Source organism: Pipistrellus kuhlii, unplaced genomic scaffold (assembly GCF_014108245.1).
Source record: "Pipistrellus kuhlii isolate mPipKuh1 unplaced genomic scaffold, mPipKuh1.p scaffold_m20_p_10, whole genome shotgun sequence".
NCBI classification, from domain to species: domain Eukaryota; kingdom Metazoa; phylum Chordata; class Mammalia; order Chiroptera; family Vespertilionidae; genus Pipistrellus; species Pipistrellus kuhlii.
In genome coordinates, this window is record NW_023425405.1 from 8176335 (window position 1) to 8201443 (window position 25109).

The 25109-nt window shown below is 39.5% G+C and overlaps 1 protein-coding gene across 1 annotated transcript; it reads right to left on the reverse strand.

Annotated features, from left to right (window-relative positions):
* Positions 1–13134: 13134 nt before the first annotated feature.
* Positions 13135–22754, reverse strand: LOC118714542 (hyaluronidase PH-20). Its single transcript, XM_036429926.1, has 3 exons — positions 21801–22754; positions 21096–21185; positions 13135–13503 (listed from the first exon to the last, which is right to left on the reverse strand). Exons 1-3 carry the CDS (start codon positions 22752–22754, stop codon positions 13135–13137), a joined length of 1413 nt encoding a protein of 470 aa, XP_036285819.1.
* Positions 22755–25109: the final 2355 nt, after the last annotated feature.

Sequence of the window (25109 nt, forward strand, 5' to 3'; positions counted from 1 at the left end):
AGGAAGGTAAACTTCCAAGCTCTTTTTAAATTCCAGAACCAGATAAAGACACTATAAAAAAAAAAGAATTACAGGCTAATATCTCTGTTGAACATAGATGCTAAAATCTTCAACAAAGTATTAGCATATTAGATCCAGCAATATATTAAAAAGATCAATATCCATGACTAAGTGGGATATGCAATATATTACCATACTTCAGAATACACTTAAAATAAGTTTGACCATACTCAGAATTTTTCATGGCCAGATTTGTGGCTAATGGTTGCGATATTTTTATCATTATATAAATAAGTACACAATCTTTCTATAATAAATCTCTTTGTCTTTTTCTAAAGTGTAGCAGTGACATAAACAGATACCTGCTTAAGGATATGCTTTTCTTTATTCCTGATCAAGAAACCTGATCTTCAGCTCTGAGAGATTCTGATTCAATTCAGCTAATTTCAATAAATATCCATGTGTGCCTCTTATACATCAAACCCTGGCCTATGCTGATAATTCAAACATGAATCAGACATGACTCTTATCCTTAAGTTGTATATAAAATATATGGATTGACATTCCTTTTCTATACAGGAACTTTTCCCCATTTTTGGTTGATTGGTTGTTTTCTTATTATTGTATTTCTAGCTCTTGTCAGATTTCTACAATAATAGTCTATAAATGTTGGTGGTGTTAATCGAGTGGTGGTAGCACACACATGATTGTGATAAATGCTGTAATCAAGCAATAAACATAGTGGCTTTAAAACAGGGAGGATAGCTGGGACCGGTTTGGCTCAGTGGACAGAGCCTCGGCCTGCGGACTGAAAGGTCCTGGGTTCGATTCTGGACAAGGGCATGTACCTTGGTTGCGGGCACATCCCCAGTAGGGGGTGTGCAAGAGGCAGCTGATAGATGATTCTCTGTCAATGTTTTTAACTCTCTATTCCTCTCTCTTCCTCTCTGTGAAAAATCAATAATATATATATATATATAAAACAGGGAGGATAACTGCTCAATTGTCCCCAAAGTCAGTTAAAAGGATTTTACTGAGGAGGTGCTATGTGAGTGACAAAATATTTTTAAAAAAAATATATTTTATTGATTTTTTACAGAGAGGAAGAGAGAGGGATAGAAACATCGATGAGAGAGAATCATCAATCAGCTGCCTCTTGCACACCCCCTACTGGGATGTGCCCACAACCAAGGTACATGCCCTTGACCGGAATCGAATCTGGGACTGTTCAGTCCGCAGGCTGATGCTCTATCCACTGAGCCAAACCGGTTTCGGCTGAGTGACAAAATTTAAATGCTGGTAGACACAAAGGAGTTAGAGGTATTTCTAAGCAAAAAGAGTTGTTTGAACAAAGAAGCACTGTCAGAAAGGTTCATGTTTTATTTTGCTGAGGTTAGGTAAGGGTAAAGGGGGACAAATACAATGTGAAACAGATAATTGGGAACCCAATGTGAAGCCTCTTTAAATACTATTTAAAGATCTTGAAAAAATTACTTATGATTTTCACAACTCTGACTTTATACGCTCCACTGTTGGACAGCCATGTGTTTAAGATCCTAAGAAAGAACGTTCATGGGCATGTTAAACTACTCTTAAAGATATAAGACATGCTGAATCACCACTGTGCACATAGCTTTTGGTCACTCCCTTTCAATTAAATAACTGTCATAACTAAGTATATGAGCTCATCTAATTATTTTAGAAAGAACTTCTGTTGAAAGGTACCTGGCTGCTGCTGCTGCTGCTGCTGTTGCTGCTGCTGCTGCTGGTGTGTGTGTGTGTGTGTGTGTGTGTGTGTGTGTGTCCAGGGCCATGTAACAGCAAAGGTATATTTGTAAAAGAGTTAATTTTGTAGTTTGAATATTAGTTTCCCATCTGTGGTTTGAATATTAGTTACTTTCCCATCTGTATAATAAAGAATTGGATGCAGATTCTCCCCCCCCCCATCAAATTACTTGATTTCAGTCTAGTTATTAAAATAAGGTAGCAAGGATAAACTAAAAGAAAAACACACACATAAAAAATAAGTTGTCAAATGAACGAGTTCAAACTATTTATAGCCTACATATTAGTCAGAAATTTAGCACAGGATTTTTGAGTACTGCATAAATAGTAGTTTTAGAAACTCTTAGAATGCTTGCAATTGAGAACATTACAGTTTTCACCAGCTGGGAAGCTGTTTAATCCAAGTAGAAAGCGTGGCACAAGCCCCACACTGACCTCACTTAATGACTTGCCAAATAAAAACAGAAGTTGAGAGCTTTCACAGCTGCTGACAGAGTCCTTGGAAAGAATCACTTTGGAATATTCTTACTGTTGCTAAAGAAGGGAATTAAAGAGGGCAGAAATAAGAAACCAGGAAGAAAACAATCTTGTCAGCATTCAAAACTGATTACCAGGGAATTACTTTGTGGCTAAAAATCCACAGTGTTTCAGCAACTTTATTTAGGAATGTGTATCCCAAAGGACTTTCATTGCCTATGTTTTGCTACAAATAAATGTGCTTTTACCTTAACTCTATAAAGAGCTTTACAAACCACAGCTGCTTGGATTTGAATTTGCCAGTGTTCACATCAGATACCAACTTTATTGAAAACCAGAAGCCTTCCAGGATGTGGGAGGGGCCCTGGCAGTCACAGGATCCAATTATGCGGTTGCCTCTCTTGTTGAGGTTCACATTTTAGAGGAGGTCAGATGTGAGCTGTGGCCTCCACCATGAGCAACTAGGAGGCTCTTCACTGTGAAGGAGCCCTTATACTGAGTGTAAAAAAAGAGGAGATGTGATGTTTTTCTAATCTAAACCGGTTGGATGATTTACTTTCATTCTCTCACGTGTTTTAATATTGGTGGCATAAGCACTTAGTGAAAATTAAATATATTAACTTATTTTAAAAATGTTTTTAATGATTTCAGAGAGAGGAAGGGAGAGGGAGAGAGATAGAAACATCAATAATGAGAGAGAAGCATTGATTGTCTGCCTCCTGTAGTGGGAATGGAGCCCACAACCCAGGCATGTTCCCTGACCAGGAACTCAACCATGACTTCCTGGTTCATGACCTAACCACTGAGCAATACCGTCCAGGCTGAGAACATTCTTTTTTAATATATTTTATTGATTTTTTACAGAGAGGAAGGGAGAGGGATAGAGAGTTAGAAACATCGATGAGAGAGAAATATCGAGCAGCAGCCTCCTGCACACTCCCTACTGGGGATGTGCCTGAAACCAAGGTACATGCCCTTGACCGGAATCGAACCTGAGACCCTTCAGTCTGTAGGCTCTTATTCTAGCCACTGAGCCAAACTGGTCAGAACATGAGAACATTCTTAATGAGCAATAAGTCACAGTGCCATTAAGGTGGGGTGGGGGAATAGGTAGTCGAGATACAAAGAACTTATGCTCGATTGTCTACTTATGCACTATTTGATTAGCCTTGTCTAAGATAGGTTCATTTCCTTATCTCAGTTTTGAGATAGAGTCTGAGGCAAAATGGCTCTAAGTAATAAGGGCTACTGGACTGTAAAGGGGATATAGTAAAATCAACCTCAAGGGATTTATGGCTTAGAACTGGTAAAGACCAGCTCAATCCAATATGGTAACTAATTTCACCTAAAGTAACCCCTAGGCTCATTATAGCTCATCTATATATATAAAAGCCTAAGTGACTGAACGACAGAATGACTGAGTGACTGATTGGTCGACCAGTCACTATGATGCTCACTGACCACTAGGGGACAGACGCTCAACACATAGGATCATGATCCCTCCTGTATGGATTGGGCCTGTGGGGATCGGGCTGAAACTGGCTCTCTGACATCCCCTGAGGGCTCCTGGATTGTGAGCAGGTGCAGGAGAAGGTGAGGGACCTGTGCACCGAGCCTCTAGTTGTAATATATTAGCATACTAGTTGTAATATATTAGCATACTAAATGACGCCATGCAGCTGTGGTGAGGAAGCCCATCTAAGGACACAAACTGGCTGATGGAGCCTTCTGAGAAGCCTCTACCCCTTACCCTGAAAATTCCTCAGTATTTCTCCCCCTGATCGAATGCCCTCCCCCTCGATTAAATGAACCTCAGTAACAGAAGTAAATCCCACTTTGCCGGCCTGTGGAGTAGCCCATTCTGTCTCACTGCTTCACTAATAAACTCACTTTCACTTTAAACTCTATGCTGGTTTATATTTGAATTCTCATTTGCATGAAGCCAAGAACCCACAGTGGGTCCCGAACCCTCAGATCCCTGGATCATGAAATGCCTGCACCATCTTCTTCAACTTTAAAATGGAGGTGATGACACATGGCACAATGATGTGGGGATCAGGAGAGATCAGGCATGTCCGCGTGTTTCATTAGGACAGTCATTTGTTTTATTGTCTCATTTCCCATCCCTCCCACAGACACATCTTCGCTTCTCAAAGGTCCTTGAACTCAGAGCTAGATTAAGACTTAGGCCACATGAACAGCCCAGCTGGGTGCCAACCTATGAAAGCGCTGCACATCCCTAAGTTTCATTGAAAATATGTTGCCACCAAAGGGGTTCAGAAGAGGTGTTCCCGAGATACGCCACTTTGGCACATGGATTATTTTTCAGCTGAAGGCAATTGAGATACTAGTTTCACAAGAAAGTTTTCTCTCTCCCTGAAAGAATACGAGCTGGGGTCTTGCCCGTAATAAGAGTTGTCACCAGAAATAACATTGTATGACCCATCTATAGGACAGGGCATCATCTACTGAACATCTGTTCTTCTGTGAATGACCTTTCTTCCCCTTAAAGTCCCAAGGCACCTTATCTGACTTAGTGCTGAATGCCATTTATACTTTCTGTCTCTGAACCTCTCATACATGTATATACTATGCAAATACATTTGGCCATTTTCTCTTGTTAATCTGTTTCATGTTTGTTTGACATTAAACCAGCTAAAAGAACATAGAAGGCTAGAGGAAATTTTCTCACCTCCTATCCGACACATGCCCGTTGCTCAAACTCATGTGGCCTATTGAAAGTTGGGACGCTTGGTTGTTTATGTAGCACCCTTCCACCATGCTCAGCTCAGCTCCAGGGGCCTGATGCCAGGCTTTCCAAGCTACAGCAATAGAGATTGAGCCACCAGCCACCTATAGGGTTCTGCTACCCATTGGGATTCTGAGTGGAAATAAGAACCAAGTCCTTATCCACATTAGGAAATCACCTCTAGGACCCAGTCACCACCTCTTCAAGTGCAAACAATAACCTCTACCCACCCCCCTTTTGAGGTAATGCAGCATAAACTTCCTCGGTGGGTCTGAATCCACACAGCTCACCTTCCTTTCTGAAGAGGTCTGCTTGTGCTTAGTAAGTGGGGAGGAACAAATGCAATCTAAAGAAAGAATCAATCTCACTTTTTCACGTGCAAGAAAGAATCAATCTCACTTTTTCACGTGCAAAAGAGGATAATTTGTTTTACTAGGTGAATTGACAGCAGGGAAAACTAACATTAAACAATGAGATTTACCAGTTTGGTGTGTATGTCCATTCTCTTCAAAACTTCAGCCCTCTTCTTGAGAGTAAAAACTATGTTTTTTTTCATAAATGTTATCAATAAAAATATTGGATCAATGAATTGATTGAGTGTATTATAGATTATTATTTGTCTTCTGGTTTGGGGAACTTTTAGATTCGTTAAAATGAAAAAGTAGTTGAAAGACCTCAAGAACAAGCCTCTGTTCTCCAACCATATCATATTGATGAATTTCCCCCCAGGAGACACAAAGAATATTGACTGTCGAGCATGCTTAATTGGAATTTTTAAATTCTGGGGTCTAACTTAGGTTCCAGCTCTGCTTTTTATCCCTGGAAAGCCATCCTGACTCGTGTCACTGTGCCTGTTGGCAGAATGTCACATCAGGAAAGTGTTCTGCATTTAGATGAAAAGTACACACTGTTCATTGAGGGCACAAACATATCTTTGAAAGTGAAATATTTGACGGGCATGCAAATACTTGTGCTTCACTTTTGTTACATATTTAGCAATAAGTTTGCATCACTAATAAATATCAGAACATTTCCTGGGAGGACAAGGAAGTACCTTGGTTCCTGTACAGTCACCAGAGTGTGTGTCAAAACTTCTGTGATTTTACTATCTCGGCCCATAAATTTCCCTCCTTTAAAAGTCACGTTGAGCCAATTTTCAAGCTCAAAGCTAAAGCCCCACGCTGCTAGTTTTTATTTCTTTACTACCTAATAAAAACTCATCAGTGAACCACTACCATACATAAAAGATTGCAGTCACTCTAGTTCAGAATATAAAACTAGATCTAAATTTTATGACTTTTACGTACATACATATCACTTACATCAGTGTTTCCCAGACTTCTCTCATGATGAGAATCACCTGGTGGAGTTGTTAAAATATAGATTCCTGAATCCCAACTAAGAAGTGCTAAACTAGAATTTTTGGGAACATATAATACAGATTCCTGAATCCCAACTAAGAAGTGCTAAACTAGAATTTTTGGGAACATATAGGTAAAATATTTCCCCAAAATTCTAGTTTAGTACTTCTCAGTTGGGATTCAGGAATCTGTAGTTTAACCACTCCACCAGGTGATTCTCATCATGAGAGAAGTTTGGGAAACACTGACTTACATATATATATATATATATATATATATATATATATATATATATATATTTTTTTCTTCAACAAATCTCTATTGAGTATCTGGTATATTTAAGGCAGTGAGCCAGGTCTAGAGTGATGAAACCAAAATAATTCTACACATTGTAAAAGTTGTAGATACCTAAATGTAAGATGAAAAAGAAAATTTAAATGATCTTGGACATGGCAATGACTTTTTAGATACAACATCAAAGACAATAGAAAGGATTCACAATAGAAAGAATTAACAAGCTGAGTTTCATTAAAATTAAAAACTTCTGCTCTAACCAGGCCAGCATGACTCAGTGGTTGAGCATCAACCTATGAACCAGGAAGTCAGGGTTCAATTCCCAGTCAGGGCACATACCTGGATTGTGGGCTCAATCCTCAGCAAGGGGCATGCAGGAGGCTGCCCATCAATAATTCTCTCTCATCATTGATGTTTCTATCTCTCTTCTTCTCTGAAATCAATAAAATAATATATATTTTTAAAAACTTCTGCTCTGTGAAAGACATTGTCAAGAAAATGAGAAGGCCGAAACTGGTTTGGCTCAGTGGATAGAGTGTTGGCTTGGGGACTGAAAGGTCCCGGGTTCAATTTCGGTCAAGGGCATGTACAATACCTTGGTTGCGGGCATATCCTCGGTAGGGGGTGTGCAAGAGGCAGCTGATCGATGACTCTCTCTCATCGATGTTTCTAACTCTCTATTCTCTCCTTTCCTCTCTGTACAAAATCAATAAAATATATATAGATAAATTTAAAAAAATTAGAAGGCAAGCCACAGACTAGAAGAAAATATTTGCAGAAGTCACATCTGATACAGGATTGTTATTCAAAATCCTTAAAGAACACTTAAAACTCATAATAAGAAAGTTAAAAACTTGATTAAAAATGGACAAGAGATATGAACAGACACCTCCCTGGAAAAGACATACAGATGGAAAGTAAGCATATAAAAAGGCTCTCCACATCACAAAAATGTCACCAGGAAAATGCAAATGAAAACAACACTGAGATACCAGTGCACACAGAAGTCTGATGGACTCTAAAGAGACCACTCAGAAAGGAGATGTGTGATCTAGGGGATTTTCTTGATTGCAGATTTTAAGTTAGAGAGGACATAATGGCCTGGTTTGCCAGGTCCGGGAGAGATGGGAATGTGGCTTTATGAGAGGGTGTAGAGAGGAAATCACATGTGATAAAAATAACCTGGGAGTTTGGGTTTTATACAGTAAGGTATAATGTTGGTATCAGTTCTGACGGGACTCTTTTTCTTTTCTTTTTCAATGAAAGTTTCCATTCAATGTTATTTCATTTTAGTTTCAGGTGCACAAAACAAAGGTAAGAATATGATATAATTTACAAAGTGTTCCCCCAATATCTTAAGCATCCACCTGGCACCATACCTAGTTATTACAATATAATTGACTATATTAAAGGAGGTAAATAATCAGTCCCAAATATACCCTCCTCCTTGTCACTAGTGTCTTAGATATTTTGTAATGAGAAGTATGAGGGAGAGGGGACATGATTTTGCCAACAGCATTCAGAGATCTGTGAGCACTGTTTTCAGTTCTGCAAGAACAACATCAAAGGTGAGAAAGATGTGGTTGTACCATGCTTTTCATTCTACACTAGAGGCCCGGTGCACAAAATTAGTGCATGGGTAGGGTCCCTAGGCCTGGCCTGTGATCAGGGCTGATCAGAGCCTTCTGGTTGCCTGCTGGAGCCTTCCTTCATTCCACACCACCCCCTGGTGGTCAGCGTATATCATAGAGATCGGTAGAACTCCCGAACTCCCACAGGGACACACACACACACACACACACACACACACACACACACACACACATATATATATATATATATATATATATATATGTATGTATATATATATATACATATATATATATATATATATATATATATATATATATATATATATATATATATATATATATATATATTTGCTCAACTGAATTGTGAACCAGTTAAGAAGGTTCTAAATTTAGGGGTGTCTGTCTGAGGGTATTAGATGAGTCCAAATCCAGGTGTAATTAGGAATTTCATTCTTTCTAGTCAATGATCACAAATCTTGTGATGTCTCCCAGAGAGAGGATGATGAAGATTCAGTAAAACAAACAAATAAACAAACAAAAACCCCACATACACACATACATTGGAGTTTATAACTTTAAACCAGCAAAAACTGGAAATGTGATGGGAGACATTGTACAACAGCTTCTTACCACATGTGTGGGGCATTCCAGGCAAAGGTGAGACTCTCTCAAGGTAGGTCTTATTTATTTGGAAGTTGGAGCCCTATTAAAGGCACCCAGCATTAACCACATTTTTTACCTTCAGGTTATTTATGGTTTTGATTATTGATTATTGCCTGAATGTCAGAAGGAGCAGTGGCATCAGGAGGCTACACTTGAACTTCCCTGACATTGTCCCCTGCCCCTTAGGCTTGAGCGCGCTACAGAAAGAAAACACTGAGATCTAAGTGACAGATCAGTTTCTATGGGGCCTGTTAAAATATCTCTCATCATGAAATTCCAAGGGAGTTCTCCTACTGGCAGAGAGAGAGAAGCATGAAATCAGCAGTGCAGGGGTAAGAGAAGAGAACACAAGAACAAAGGAACTACAGGCAACTGCGCCCATGAGGCCTCCCAGATATAACAGAGTAATGGGAGAGGCTGCTACAAAAAGACCAAACTTTCTATTAGCCGAAGAGCTCGGGACCCAAAGCCTTGAGATTCAGTATATTATTATAAATGTGAAATATTTAATGTCCTAGCAGGAGAAGCCTAAGGCTATGTGGGTTATGTTCAAGTAACCTTTACAATTAATTTGACAGGAAAACAAACAAACAAACACTGAGTGGGTGAGGTAATTTATCTAAGTGTACAAGGATCATAAACCGCAGAGCCAAGAGTCAAGATCAGAGCTATCAAAATCTTGGAAAACTTCTCAGCAAACCACACTTTTACACAGTCAAATAACTTAGGATATATGAATTGCTCAATATACAATATGTCATTTTTTATTCTGATTCTTTGCATGTAGGAACCAAATGCATCCAAGGGGGAAAGGGCCATCCCTATTGACCAAGAACCTAGCTTTTCCCCATTTTTCTAGGAATATGCAAGCACCAGGGGTTTTGTAAGCTCCAAGGAGAATAGCTTCAATAAATATCTGGTATGGGACTTATCATTGATTGACCTTGATGGGTTTTGATTTGGAGGTGACTTTATTTAGAAAATAAAAATCCATAATATCTCCTGCACCTTTGTCAAGGAGCTATTCATATCTATTATACACACAGTAAGCCACTTTCTATTCACACTACATAGTACTTAGGCTTAGTATATCTCTCTCTCTCTCTCTCTCCCTCACTCTTTTATTGTTTAAAGTATTAACATATGTTTCCTTTTCCCCAAATAACCCCTCCAGCCTAGGCTAAAACCAACAGTAGCTAACATATTAACGCAAAGAGACCCATTGGAAGCTAATGGACTTTGATATTCAGCAGGGCTGAAAATCAGCATAATTATCGCCCTGCTGTTGGTTCAGTGGCTGAAGGCAATGCCCTAACCTGATAATCCTTTTACTGTTTACCAAACTTTACCTTTGATATGCCTGTATGCATTGCTAAGGGCAAATGTGTATTCAAGTACATAAAAAGCAGACCAGCAAGAAGTCAGTGTTCTTCTCCAAGAGGGAGGTTTCCACCTGCCCTCTCCTCCATGCCTTCCAAATTCATATTTCTTGTATAGTGTTTTCATTTGTGCATGGTCCCTTCTTCAGATCTTGAACCCTAAACCATGCTGGATGTGACACCCTCCCAGTGTCATTCTATTCTTACAGATAAATTAATGCTTAAAGAAGTTGAGCAACTTGTCCATGCTCACACTATCATAGTAAGCCTTTCTTAATATGAAGAGTTAGGCCTTTTGCACTCACCTCTCTTACAAAAAGCCCTGCAATCCAGCTTCATCCACGTGCCTGAGTATTAATTCAAGGAGTCTGTCACCAGAAGCTATATAAACAAATTGTTATTTAGCATAAATAGAATATGCAGCAGAACTCATCCTTTAAAATAGGGGTGTCGAACTCAATCAGAGAAGGGGCCAAAATCTAAAATCCAGCCTAAATCGCGGGCCGAATGTTTTACTGAACAGTCATAAATTGTCATTGTGATGGAAACGCAGTGGAGTGCAGTGATGACACATTGCAAGGCCTGGCGGGATGGATTTGGCCCGCGGGCCTTGTGTTTGACACATTTAAAGTTTAAAAGATACTTATTGATATTTGATTGTATATAGAACAACAGGGTTGACTGTAAACAGGTGCATCTTAAATTTAGTTGGAGAGATAGAACATATATTAGTAAAGGAACATGTAATTAAGTTTCAAGAGAATGTTTTATAGGTAATAAATGCTATAGGAATTTGGATTGGAACCCTAGTAGACTGTCCAAAAAAAAGATCCTTAGATAACAGGACAACAGTTCCAATTCTGCCACCAAGTGGCCACTCCAGCTCCTTAACCTTCGAGATTCTTCCCTTCTCAGTGCCTCAGTGCTAGACTCCAGTGCCCAGTTGTTTCATCAAACACTCTCTAAATGTTGCTGTGGAGACATTTTTTGAATGTGATTAACATTGACATTGGCAGACTTTGAGTAAAGCAGATTACCTTTCAGGATGTGGTGGGCTTCATCCAATCAGTTGAAGGCCTTAAGAATAAAAACAGGTTCTCTGAACCAAAATAAAATAAAAGGAATTCTGCCTCCAGACTGACTTCAGAGTCAAGACTACAACATTCATTTCTGCCAGAATTTCCAGGTTAGCCACCATCCCTTCAAATTGCAGATTTTACATTTCCCACAATCACATGAGCCAATTCTTTAAAATAAATCTCTCTCTCCAACCAGTGGTGTGTATATATCCTATTGGTTCTGTGGCAATAGGCAGTTAGATAATAACCAAAGAGGAGGGAGCAAAGGAAATCAGATATCTGTTCAAGCCTGAATAAGGAGTCCACCCTTCATCCCACCCCCTATAGGCGGAGGGAGGAATGGCACAGAGGAATTCCTTTCTCTGAATGCATGCACAGTAGGAGCCAACATGACAACCTTAAAGCAGGAGGAGACTAGCCTGGGGAAAGGATCAGATAGCATAAGGCCATAGCACCCAGAAAATCCAGCAAGAGGTTGGATAGGAAGTAGGCACCATCTCAGGCCGGGGAGGGCGGGGGTGGAGGGCTGGGGGTGGCGGAGAGGAGTGTGGTGGTGATGGGGGGAAAGCAGAAAAGAGTTTGGGGTAGTTTGAAAGAAACCCTGCTCTTTCCCCAAACTCAAGGAAATATATAGAAGTTGAATAAAGGCCCTGCTCTGTGGCAGCCACGTGGGCCAGAGCGCAATCCCCACTGGGATGCCATGGAGTGTTGGTAGCAAGCATGGAGAAGGGGAAATGAGGCACAGAGAAGTTAAGCAACTTACCCAAGGTCACGCAGCTAAGAATCTCGAGGCCAGCTGGGAGCAGAGACTGGGCTGGATTCCTGGAGCCTCAGGTGATGGACTGCAGCTCTGGCACCTGACTCTGCAGGCCAGGTGGGCACAGATGCAGGCCTGCAGCCCAGGAAAGTGGGCTTCTTTCCCACGGAGACGGAGCTGGACCAGGCACAGGGCAAGGGGTGACCAGGCTCTACCAGCTGGGGGCTGGGAAAGCACTTTGTGGAGTACTGCAGCCTCTTCTAGGGCCTCTGTCTTACCCTCCTTGGAGCACGCCTGCACTCTTCTCTCAGGCTGTGCATTTGCTTTCTTTTCCCCTAAACTGTAAGGGTCCCCATAAGACCTGTAACCACGGGAGCAGTGGGCTTTAAGAACTGCCCTTTGACTTCTGTAACCTCCTTTCCTGAGTCTAGGCAGCCCCGTCTAGGCTTACTCCTTGGGCTGGGATCTGGCCTCTTCTCTCCTAAGCCTTCCCTTCGTTTTCACTCTAACAAGTCTTGCCTTTATGGCTCAAGCTCCTCCTATGTGGGTGTCCCTGAAATTGCTTTCGGTGACACAGCAAAAACCTATTTTCCTGATGGGGCAGACCCACCTCAGTCCCAGTCTTTCTCCTCCCCGCCCCCCTCTCCTCCCAGCAGTTCTATTTCCCTGGAAAACCCTAAGGCAACAGCTGTCCTTCATGAAGAACTTACTTTGACAAAGAAAAATATGGAAAACAGTCAGAAGAACTGTAGAAGTATAATTTATTCTCAACATATTTTCTATTGATCTTTTTTTTTTTTTTACCGGAACCTTTCTTGACACTCCCGCTAAGTACTCTGAAAGGATTTCATACTTTTTCCTTCATAGAACTCATCACCATGTGTTCAATACATGTCTTTGTGTGATGTTGAACAGCCGATTTTGAATATTTATTAAGTAGCAAATATAGTTTCATAATATTATCTTCAACTTGCACTTGAAAGGAATATTTCATTTTTCTAGTTTAGAGCGGTTTGTATACAAATGTCTCCCGTCATACATACATCGATAATAATTTTCTGTGTTAAATCAACTGCCTGTTCACAGTCCATGTTGGAATAGCAGCTGCACTGAAAATTGTCAGCAAACTGTTGCAGGTCGTCCACCGAGGCGTTCCCTTTGATTTTGAATTTTCCGTTTGGCCCTGTTTCAATAGTGAGATGCATTGGGTTCAAATGGAGATACTCACTGGAATCCGCATCTTTCCTTGTACAGAATCCTTGCTCCATGCAAAACACCTGGCTACACATTTTGGCAGCTAGGGTGATATTGATTATGTACGGATTCAGAACGGTATTCATGTAATTGTGTAGTCTTGTGCAGGTGGCCTGTAAAATTATAAGGTCAGCATATCAAAATCCAACTTAGTTCATATGTGAATTTATTCACTGCAATAGGGAATTGATAAGGAAATATGAAGAAAAAAAAAAAAAGAAGACCCAGCAAGCGTTAAGAGATATTTTATTTTTTCTACCTTAACAAACAAACTTATTCTGGTTTTTAGTAACATTTATAAGTTCCACATGTTATTTCATGCCACTGAAATAAATGACTGATTGAGGCTTAACATACCTAAGCCTTTTAATTTATAAATTAGTGAGGGTGGGGGGGGGTGGGAGGGAGACAGAGAATGTGCTCTGGGGCCCATCTTCCCTGATGAGATTGGACTACCAGTGAACTTGTAAGTCTCACAAGCCTTCTACATCTTAGTTTCCTATCGGGTGACCTTGGGCAAATGAATTAACCTGGCTGTGCTTTAGCTTCATCATCTGTAAGATAAGAACAGTTATAGCATCTACCCCTTGAAGATAAAGAGATATGAGGTATATGAAAGTGTTTAGCCCAGGGCCCAGTATAGTATTAGTTAGCCTTCAAGAAATTATAAATCAATGTAAGAAGTAGCACTTATTAAGACTTCTCAGCTAAGTTTAAACAGCATTGGAAAGAGTGATTTCTAATTTGCTAACTCAAAACAAACACATGGCAACTGAGTATACTTTACATTAAATGTTATGCATCGTTCAGTTTATGGATGAATTACAACTCCTCTTTCCCAAATAAACTTAGTTGGCAGAGTATTGATGATGAGGAACTAAAATGATTCCTCTTGATATTAGTGCATTCTAAAATGGGGACACTGTCTTTTTAAAAACATAGGAGATAGTCACTTTCTTTCTTGAACAACAGTATCGAGTGAGCTGGCTGTGCTGGTCCTTCAGCAGACCAAAAGGACTGGTGGCGGGGGGTCAGCAAGCAAGTCAAGGAATCTTGGCAGCTTTCACTTGAATCTGTTTCTTGTTACCTTCCTTGGGGTGACACCACCGATGGTAGGCAGAATAAAGGCCTTCCAAGGATGTCCATGCCCTAACCCAGTGGTCGGCAAACTCAGTAGTCAACAGAGCCAAATATCAACAGTATGACGATTGAAATTTCTTTTGAGAGCCAAATTTTTTAAACTTAAAACTTCTTCTAATGCCACTTCTTCTACAAAATAGACTTGCCCAGGCCATGGTATTTTGTGGAAGAGCCACACTCAGGGGGCCAAAGAGCTGCATGTGGCTCCCGAGCCGCAGTTTGCCTACCACTGCACTAACCCCCAGGAACCTGTGACTATTTAACTTACAACGCAAAAGAGACTTTACACATATGATTGAGAGTATAGACCTTCAGATGGGGAGATTATCCTGAATTTTATCAGGAGTCCTTCGAAAGGTAGGAACTTTTCCAGCTGGGATTAAAAAAAACAACAAAATATTAGATGGAATAAGGAAAAATCAAAGGATCAACCCAGCATTGCTGGGTTTGAAGACAGAGGAGCGAGCCAAGAGCTGAGAAATATAGTGACCTCTAGGATCCAGAAATGACCCTTAGCCACACAGCCAGCCAGAAAATAGAAATCTCATTACTACAAGCAAGAGGATATTGCTTAAACCACTGCTTGTTGTAATTGTATGGCAGCAATAGAAAACCTACTCTTTTTGTAAATTGATTTTTCAGAGAAAGAAAGGAAGAGAGACAAACGTAGATGTGAGAAACATGGATCAGCTACTCCTGCAAACCCCCCAACAGGGGATCAAACAACCCACATGTGTCAAACACAAGGCCCGCGGGCCAAATCCGTCCCACCAGGCCTTGCAATGTGGCCTGCACCGCGCTGTCATCACTGCACTCCGCTGCGTTTCCATCACAATGACAGTTTATGACTGTTCAGTAAACCATTCGGCCCGTGATTTAGGCTGGATTTTAGATTTTGGCCCCTTCTCTGATTGAGTTCGACACCCCTAAAACAACCTGCAGCCTGGGAATGTGCCCTGACCTGAATCGAACCCGCCATCTTTTGCTGCATGGGACCATGCTCCAACCAACCCCACTGGCCAGAGCAAGAACACTTCTTCCTAATTCTCCAATAGTTCTGCATGGTGTTTAAAATTTAACTTCTCTCCACTTGTTTATAGACTAGTGTCATATAATCCTCTTTTTTTGCACTTAAATAACATCTTTATTGAGATATAAATGCACATACTGTATTCCTTCCTTCCTTCTTTTACAACCTTCCCTCACCCACTCTACGTTAGACATCCTAGCTGTTTCACAACCATGGCAGTTTCATTTCAAACTGCACTTACTGTTCCCTCTGCTTGGAATACTCTTTCTTCTAGTTTCTAACATGGCTCACTCTATCTTGTCCTTCAGCTCACAGCTTTAATTAGACAGTGCCCTTCTCAGACATCTTTTCTACCTTCATACATCTACTTTAATTCTCTGCATAGTTTATATCACACCAAATGTTTTTCTTCTGTGCCTATTGTTTCTATCCCTCCAACTTTAACGTAAGTTCCGTAAATGCAGTGACTTTGTCAACATTCTTCAACACTGTGTTCCCAGTGCCAGGAACACAGAATGTGTGCCAAGTTCAGGTGACATTGCAGTTGTCCACAGAGACAAGAACTAGGCAAAAAGTGGATGAAAGAATGGAAATGATTTTAGAAACATTAGCCTACACAAGGTGCGGTCTTTGAAAATATCTAAAACTGACTTTAAGAAAAATACTAGTAAGTCCTGGTTTGTAGCATTTTTTTTATTACCTATGGTGTAAATACTCCTACCATTGCAAATTTTAACCTACCAACATGACATCACTGAAGGCAAAGCCATTACACAGTATGGCAGCGTGGTGTGCAATAACACAAAATTGCATAATATTTCTACTTACAGAGACAATAGATGTGAACAACCCCAATAAATGAACTAAGTAATTGATACATTGTGGGTATTGATTACTTTATTTTTAACACAATTCATTTTACTCTACATTTTTATAATTCAAATTTTTTAATAATTGCTCTATTGAACAACCAGTTCACAAAATTTATAAATATTGAAAATTCAGGTCTCATGAGCTGGGACCAATAGAAGCTGGCTCTATCTCATCAATGGTTCGCTGACATTTGATAACAATTGTTTTAAGTAAATTGAAACTGAATTTACAATTACCAGTTGTCAGTGAATCTCAGGCAACGTGACAAACAATCCATAGCTATTGATTCCAAATGACATAGAAAAAGAGGGGGAGTAATATTAGAACTAGCATTCAGAATTATCATAAATTGGGAAAATTGGCAAAAATATGTAGAATAGAGTCCATAGGGGGCAATTACAAGGCAATGTCATTAAATAGAAAATAGTGACATTGAAGTTGAAGGACTGTCCCCATATGAGTAATACTGAAGACAGTCTGAGTTCCTTGATAAAATATTGTGAATCTAAAATAAAAGTGCAAGTTAAGAAAAGCATGACAAATAAAATGTCACATCATTCTACTAATTAGTGAATGCCTGATTCACTCCTTATCAGAATAATAGGGAGTTCTCAGGTTATAAAAAACAAAACAAAAAAACCCACATAGTATAGAACATTTATAAATGGTCCATCATAATCCATCAAGGACCCTTGAAAATTAAGTTTATATGTCTAGAGAAACTACTAATGAAAGCTGGGAATATATTTAGGTGAATTATAATACTTAAATAATTCTCTGACATATGAAAGATTTTGCAAAAGAAACGTGTACGTTTCTCTGAATTTATATTTTATGTTATTTCTTTTTATTGGGGATCACACTAGAGACAATAGAAGTCTACCAAATAGGCAAAAGGGCTCAGATTATCTTGAAATTATTTCACAGAGATGAATTCTATTAAGTACTTTTATAAATGAAGTAAAAATATGACTGGTCTCTCTAAGGACAAGAGATCAAAAGGTCTCTTCTGGTCTTAGGGTACAGTCTCTTCTCTGTGGGTCACAGAATCAGCCCCTGGGCCATGAACTTGATTAGATATTCTTCATGGCACCTACATCACTAGTATTTCCATATCCATCAGAGAAAAAGTTCAGCTCCAATTCAGCAGTGTCCATGTGATAGCTTTCCTCTTGCTTTGAGACAAGATCAAAGCAGTAGAAGATAAAGCCCTGAGATGGAGACTCAAACAAGGATGAAATCAAAGGAAGAGAGAAAAACAATGAGGCCATGATAGTTAAAGGCCTTTTTTTACTAAATAAAATGCACTAGGAGAAAAATGAATAAAATCCATATTCTACAGACCAAAACAGACATTTTTTCTCCTCAAAAAAGAAGTTTTACTTAAAATTTTACTTAAAATAGACACCAATAAATATAACCTGAGGGAAATAAAGAACGGTTCCTTTTCCTTCCAGATAGGGAAGCTTTGAATAATTTATTAATATTTTCAAGAACCCACATCCCAATTTACTCTTTGCCCAGCCCTCACCATGCTACTCCTTAAGTCTTTCCCATCTCAGAGGCAATTCCTTCAAGCCAAAAACCTTGGAGTCATTTAACCACTATTCTCATCTATCCAACTCACCCAACCCTCAGACAGTCCTCTCAGTTCTACTGTTGAATTATATTCAAACCCAAACAGCTATGGTCCAAGCGATCAGTAGCCTTCTTTCCCTGCTCCCACTATTGCCCCTCTGAAACCTACTCTCAACTCCACTGTCATTCTTCTGAAATGTCCATCAAAAGCTGTAACTCTTCTGCTCAGCCTTCCGTGGCTTTCCACCGCTGAGTAAAAACTTATGAAGTCTCATCTCTGATCCTCTGTATCTCACTGACCACACCCTTTAACACTCTCTTCCTTGCTCACTGCACTCCAGTCACATTGACTTTCTTGCCTTTTTTTTTGGAAAAGTACATTCTGGCCTCAAAGCTCCTGCACTTACCATCCCCAGAAATCCATAGGCTTGGTTCCTTATTTCTATCAGGTCTCTAATCCAATAGGACTTCAGAGAGGCCTGTTCTATGACTACCACAACTTAACTGCTTCATTGCTCTTTGTTGCAGTTATACATCAGTTACCTGACATATCTATACTAATAAAAGGGTATTATGCTAATTAGACTGGACGTCTTCCAGATGACCATCTGCACTTCCTTCCAGACAAAGCCACAGCAGCTGCCTGAGGCTCAGGCAAGGCGCAAATGGCAGATGGTGGATAGCGCTTCCACTGCCTAGGGCTGGACCCAGGCTCAGGCAAGCCACCGATGCAGGCTGCCACTGCAAGGGCCCAAAACTCAGGCAATGAGTCCCCATCACACCTCTGCTATTGCCAAGGCTCAGGCAAGCCATGGTGGCTGCGAGGGCCAAGGCTCAGGCAGCTGCAGCTGCTGGCAGTGGCAACAGCAGAGGTGTGATGGGGACTTTGCCTACCTTTGATCATTCAGTTGCCTCTGATGAGGGAGGCCAGGCAGGCTTAGGTCCACTCCCCACCATCAGTAGGATATCCCCTGAAGGCTCACAGACTGTGAGAGGGTGAAGGCTGGAATGAGGGATCCCCTTCGACCCAAGGGCATGACTTTTTGTGCACTGGGCCTCTAGTCCTATATAATAAAAGCCTAGTATGCAAATCGACTGAATGGCAGAATGACCAGTCACTATGATGTGAAATGACCACGAAGGGGCAGAAGCTCAATGCAGGAGGTGCCTTTAGCCTGCAGGCCCCAGGCCAGCCAAAATAGGTGCCAGCAGAAGCCCCCTGATTGCCTCACCTGTTGCCCCACAGATTAGCCCTGTTTACCAGCTAGGCCTAGGACCCTACCTATGTACAAATTTCATGCATTGGGCCTCTAGTTATGTATATAAGTTTATATTTCCACTTATGAGAATATAGGTTCATGGTGAAAGGACTTTGTTCACTGCCATAGTTCTAGCATCTAAACAATAACCTGGCATTTAATCAATAAGCCAAGGGTTGGAACTTTTTCTGTAAAGGACAGATAGTGAATATTTTGAGGTTTTAAATGAGAGCCTCAGTTATTCCTTTGTACTATGAAAGCAGCCACAGACACCTAAACAAATGAGCTTGACTATGTTCCAATGAAATCTTACTGAATGACAATGACATTTAAACTGCACATGATTTTCATGTATTATGAAAAACAATTTTTTTGTTTTTTAATCCATTTAAAAAATGTGAAAATCAAGTAGAAGAATATCATGTAAGGGAAAATGTCCTGTAAGAAAATTTGTACTTTAGAAAATGAATTGCAATGCTTATAGCAAGACACCATGAAATACACACATGGTGTCAAAACAAGCCAGAGGAAAATAATTTGGGGAAAAAATGAAAAAGGATCCCAAGTCAAATTTATAGAAAATATTTCTTTATTAACTTTTGGTTGAGAATATGTTTGTATATTTTCAGAAAACAACTCCACTGTGAGAGGGGGAAGGTTGGGATGAGAGATTCCCTTCCCTCCCCCCAATGTATGAATTTCTGGTAGATTCTGGCAACAGAGAGGAATTGACAGGACTACTCCAACCATGAAGACAGAAGAGAAGCAGTCCAGAGATGGAAGACGCTGAAGATGTCTTGCCATAATAGCAGTCAGCAGCTGTGTATCACTGCAGGTTGCCCAGGACCAAACCAGAGAGGGTTGGACCTGCATTACCACCATTTGTCCAACATCCAGAACTGAAATATCATTGCTGACATGTACACTAAGGAACTGTTTGACATTGAAATTGGGTCTCCAAAGAACTGGTGGCCCAGAAAGAAACTCACTACGGACTGATTCATATGCCTTTCAGCGTAACGATTATTGCTTGTCTCATTTTTGATTCTTATAAGTATATTTCAAGTAGGACATGATCTCATTCATCTAGGGGAAATGGTGAACAACATAGACTGATGAACAAGAACAGAACCAGAGATAAGGAGCCATGGGTCAGACTGTTGGACCTCAAAGGGAGGGTGGGGATAAAAGGAAGAGATCAACTAAAGGACTTAAGTGCATACATATGAGCCTAACCAGTGATCAAGGACAATAGGGGAGTGGGGGCATGAGTGGGGAGGGGTGGGGAATTGAAATGAGGGGTTGAGGACAAATATGTGATACCTTAATCAATAAAAAAAATGATAAAAAAAATTAAAATGTGAAAATCACTCTTAGCTCATGAGCTGTACAGAAAGAAGCAAGCAGTAAGCCAGATTTGGCCTATGGACATTGCTTGCTGAACCATGCAATAAAACTATCACTAAATCACTAAATCACTAAGTGGATAAAGCAGTGCTTAATGAACAGTAGTTGAATGAGTGAACGAATGAATGAATGCATTCATTCTTTTGAAAAGAGATATAGCATGATATAATAGAAAAGAAAAGAAAAATCAACCAAACACTGTCTGAAAACTGAGATGGTATTCCTGGACAACTTCAACTAGTCTCACTGAATTTCTGTTTTGTCACTGAAAAACAAGTACAGTATCTTCTGCCCCAAAAATAACCACACACCTCCTGCTGTGTGTTGAGTAGAGTGTTTTACTATTTAATACCTCAACAATCCTCAAAAACATTATAATTAAAAATGTTTTCATCTATGTCTTATCAATTCAACTTACCACACTTTTGCTTAAATTGAAGCTCCCCCATATTATAATTCCAGAGGCACCAAGAGAAATAGTTTCACCAAGTGTATGTACAAGGTCCTCCTGGCAAACAGAAAAGTTAGCAGATAGGAATAAAATAAAAAAGTTATAGATAGGACAATAACACCAAAGCTAAGAATGATGACCCAATAATAATAATTTAAATTTTACATATTTTTCATCTATTATGAAATACAATTTTTCTTTTGTTTTCCCCACTAGATAGTTCCATCTTACACACTACCACTACCCTACTATGAAAAAAAAATACAGGTATTTTATTATTTTTAGTTACTTCTATTGAGAGTAGAGCAGGCCCATGAAAGAAAAAAAAAAAGAAACTGAGTTAAAATATGGCCTCTACCACCTAATCTTCCATGGTTGCTAAAATGATTGCATTAAAATGAAATGTATAATATTCTTATTTTACATGCATGTGATAATGCAGAACTATATATGTGCATATTCCTAAAGGATATTAAAAGCTAAGTTTCATTCCTTTCAAAAATGATGTTAAGCTGCAAAACCTTTATTCTCCGGAGCATTTGACATCTTGCTCCTGGCATATAGTTGTCAGTTGAGCTCAAATTCTCATTTAAAAAATGTTAATAATGTTAAATTCTATCACACACTATTTGTGGGCTCTATTTCATAGTCCTCATACCTTGATTTGCTCACCTGCTTAAGGTATTTTGAAGAATCATCAGTAAAAACTGGGCGAGTATATATATAAATCGGAAGTGGACTTTTATCATTGGGAACTACAGAAACCCGAATGGCTTCCTTAACACGGTTACGGACAAAAGGTGCAGCTAGTGGAGAAGATGATAGGATGGTATTCAAATAAACGGATGGGTAAAGAGCAGTGCTTTCAGTCCACAGCCAGTTGAGCTCATTATTTCTTTTCTTTTCTAAATCAAAGCAAGTCCCATTGTATTTGGGTTTAGTATAATGATGGTTGTAACAATCAGGAAAAAGATAATAACCCCATAAGTGTTTTGGTCGAAGGTTTATTCCCAATATCAAAGTGCCTACCATGAAATCCCTTCCTGCTTTTTCATAATTTTTTTTGGCTACATAGGTGGCTTGTGCGAGAGTAAGGGTTGGAAATTGTTGCTGAATTAGCCGAACAGACTCATCCCTGTAAATATCTTTAGGTTTCCAGTTTCTTGCCCAGATAGGCCTCCATTCTTCCCAATCAATGACAGCCAAGCCCGGCTTGTCTATCGGCAAGTAATACGCAATGTCTTGTGCAGCTTTAGTCAGATGATCTTGTAAGTTACCCAACTGGGGGATTCCTCCATGCTCTTTGTGGCCATGTTTATCTATATGAGGATATAAGCCAAGTCTATCAACATAAAATATTGTAACAGGTTGCCCAATGGCATCTTTTCTAGGGTTTCCTATAAAAGAGAAGAGGCTCAAATCTATCGACACATTAAACTTGTTAGGACAAGGGTCAGTTGGGGCATTCCAAGCCCAGAGGAAAGAAACATTTGGGAGCAAGGGGGTTGCTCTGTAGTCCTTAGTGAAGCAACATGGAATCAGAAAGAAGATGAACACAACCTGGGATGCTCCATTGGACCCAACAAAGCTCCTGAAGGAGATATGCTTGAACCTTAGCACTCCCATGGCAAAGAGCAATGACTACAAAAGTCACATTTCTTCCTACACACTTGGATTTCTCCAATGTTTGATGCAAGATTTAAGCACAGGAGACAGACTCATGGAATGATGCTTCTCTGCTGGGTAAAGGTGTATAACGATATTACTTTTAAATATTATTCTTCCTGCTTCATATTTTAGGGAGATATTGCAAATTGCTTCATCTATAACTGAAAAAGAAAGAAATATTGAATCTGTTATACTATATTTCTGTTTCAGAGATTGCAAGCTTTACCAAGTTCTTAATTTTAAGTATAGGGAGTTTAACTCAATCTTTGAAGATGGAAGACTCCTGTATTTGAATTAATCAAGTCATCTCCTCTTATGTATGATACAAACCCTATAAGAGCAAACATCTGTCTCCTTTTCCTTAACCATTACTGTGCAGCTGTGACAGGTGTACGCAGCTATTTTTCCTCTTGCCTTCCCTGTTGTGCAGAATGCTGCACCGATTAATGCCTTTCCAAAGCCCCTTAAATAAAAATAATTTCCAAGTTGAACCTCTCATTCCTGTGTAATTTTTAAAGACCAATTTATAGTGTCCTGCCAAAAATTGAAAACAACCTCTCGTAGAACTGTGAGATTTTATTTTTTAGGGGGGGAGGTAGGAACAAGAAAAGGCAAAATTCACTTCTGAAATAGTAAATCTAAAGTTTCCTTAAAACTACTGACTCTGTCAAAATCGCCTACTGAAGTGGTATTTGGAACAGAGCTTTATTGTATCTCAAAGTAATTTACTCTCATGTTTAAAGTTAATAAAACATTTTAGAACTTTGTGTCTTTCCCCATATAATTCCTCATCACTTTCTCACAGTCTACAGCCCCTGGCTAAAACCCCTTTTTCTCTTTGTCTTACCACACCTGCACGATTTATCATCCTTTAAGCTCTCAGACCTATCCTATCCTTGGTACTTCATTTCTTTTCTAAAAAGTCTTCCATGCCACACTTTTCTCCTGTTCATCTCTCTTTGGTCAGTTTAGTTCTCAAGTCCAGTCACAAAATCACCTCCCCTACAGAATTCTCCATGGTCAATTTAGTCTTTAATGTCCTCCCACTCAATGTGAGGACATTTTCTTGTCTCAACAAGAAACCATTTTGATGATGTGGCTTCAACAAAATTCCACTAAAGAGGAAATCCTCAAATAGTAAGTGTTAAATTACCCAAATTTAGCAATAAAAACTGTTGTTTATTATATATTTATGGAACTTGGATATCTGATAAAGCATATACAGCATAAATATATGCATGTGCCTATGTCCAAGAACACCAAGGAAATATTTACCATGGATATGATATCCTTAGACAATACACAGAAGTTTGGGTGTAATAGCAGTAATCTAAGTCTCCTTTAAAGAACATGGTCAGTGAAGAAGGGAAGCGAGGAAGAAGAAAAATTAACTTCAAATTGTAGTAATGCAGTAAAAGTTGCATTTGCAATTGAATAGCCCCTTTACCAGAGATTGGGGGCATGGAGGGAGGTCAGGTGCTTCTCCTTAAGGGAAACAGGACCCCGAAGTCTACCCCCCCACAGGAGACCTCAGCCCTTCACAGGGACATCCTCTATGGCCAATTACATCTCTAATTACAAAGAGCATTTTGGACAATTTCACGAAAGTAGTCCTAGACATAGATGGAGGGTAATTGTAAACACAATTATCCAAGCAAGTGGTGTAGTCATAAAATTGATTTATTGTAGTATTTAAAAAAAAAAGTAAAATAGACTGTAATAAAGTGAAATAAAATAGGTTGGATAGGAAGCACTAGAATGCCATGGCATGTAGTAAGGGAGAGTATTATTTTATGAATCTTTTCTGTCAGTTATATATGTATGTACTCATAATGCAACATGTATTTTTTACTGTGGATCAAACCTCTTTGATATACAAAATCTTTGGATTCTGACACATGTGTTTGGCTTATTTTTTTTTTTAAATACTAAAACCATCTCTTTTCTAATTAAGTGGTCTTGGGCAAGTTATTAAATCTCTTTCATCTCTTCAGCAATCAGAATAGAACTCTTATCTGTCTGAGAACTCGTTGAAGTAATGTTTGTAAGTGACTAAACTACTAGACTAATCGGTTTAGTGTTCTAGATGAAGCCCAAGAGGCCTGGAGTCTGGCTTGTTACCTTCTAGCAATGTGACCTTGCTGTGACCTTGCCCAAACTAACTGCTCTGCATTTTAGTTGTTGCTTTTTTGTTTTGTCAATCCTCACCCACGGAGGATATTTTTCATTGATTTTTAGAGAATAAAGGGACATAGAGAGAAACATCTATGTGAGAGACACACATCAATTGATTGCCTCTCGCACACCTTCTGA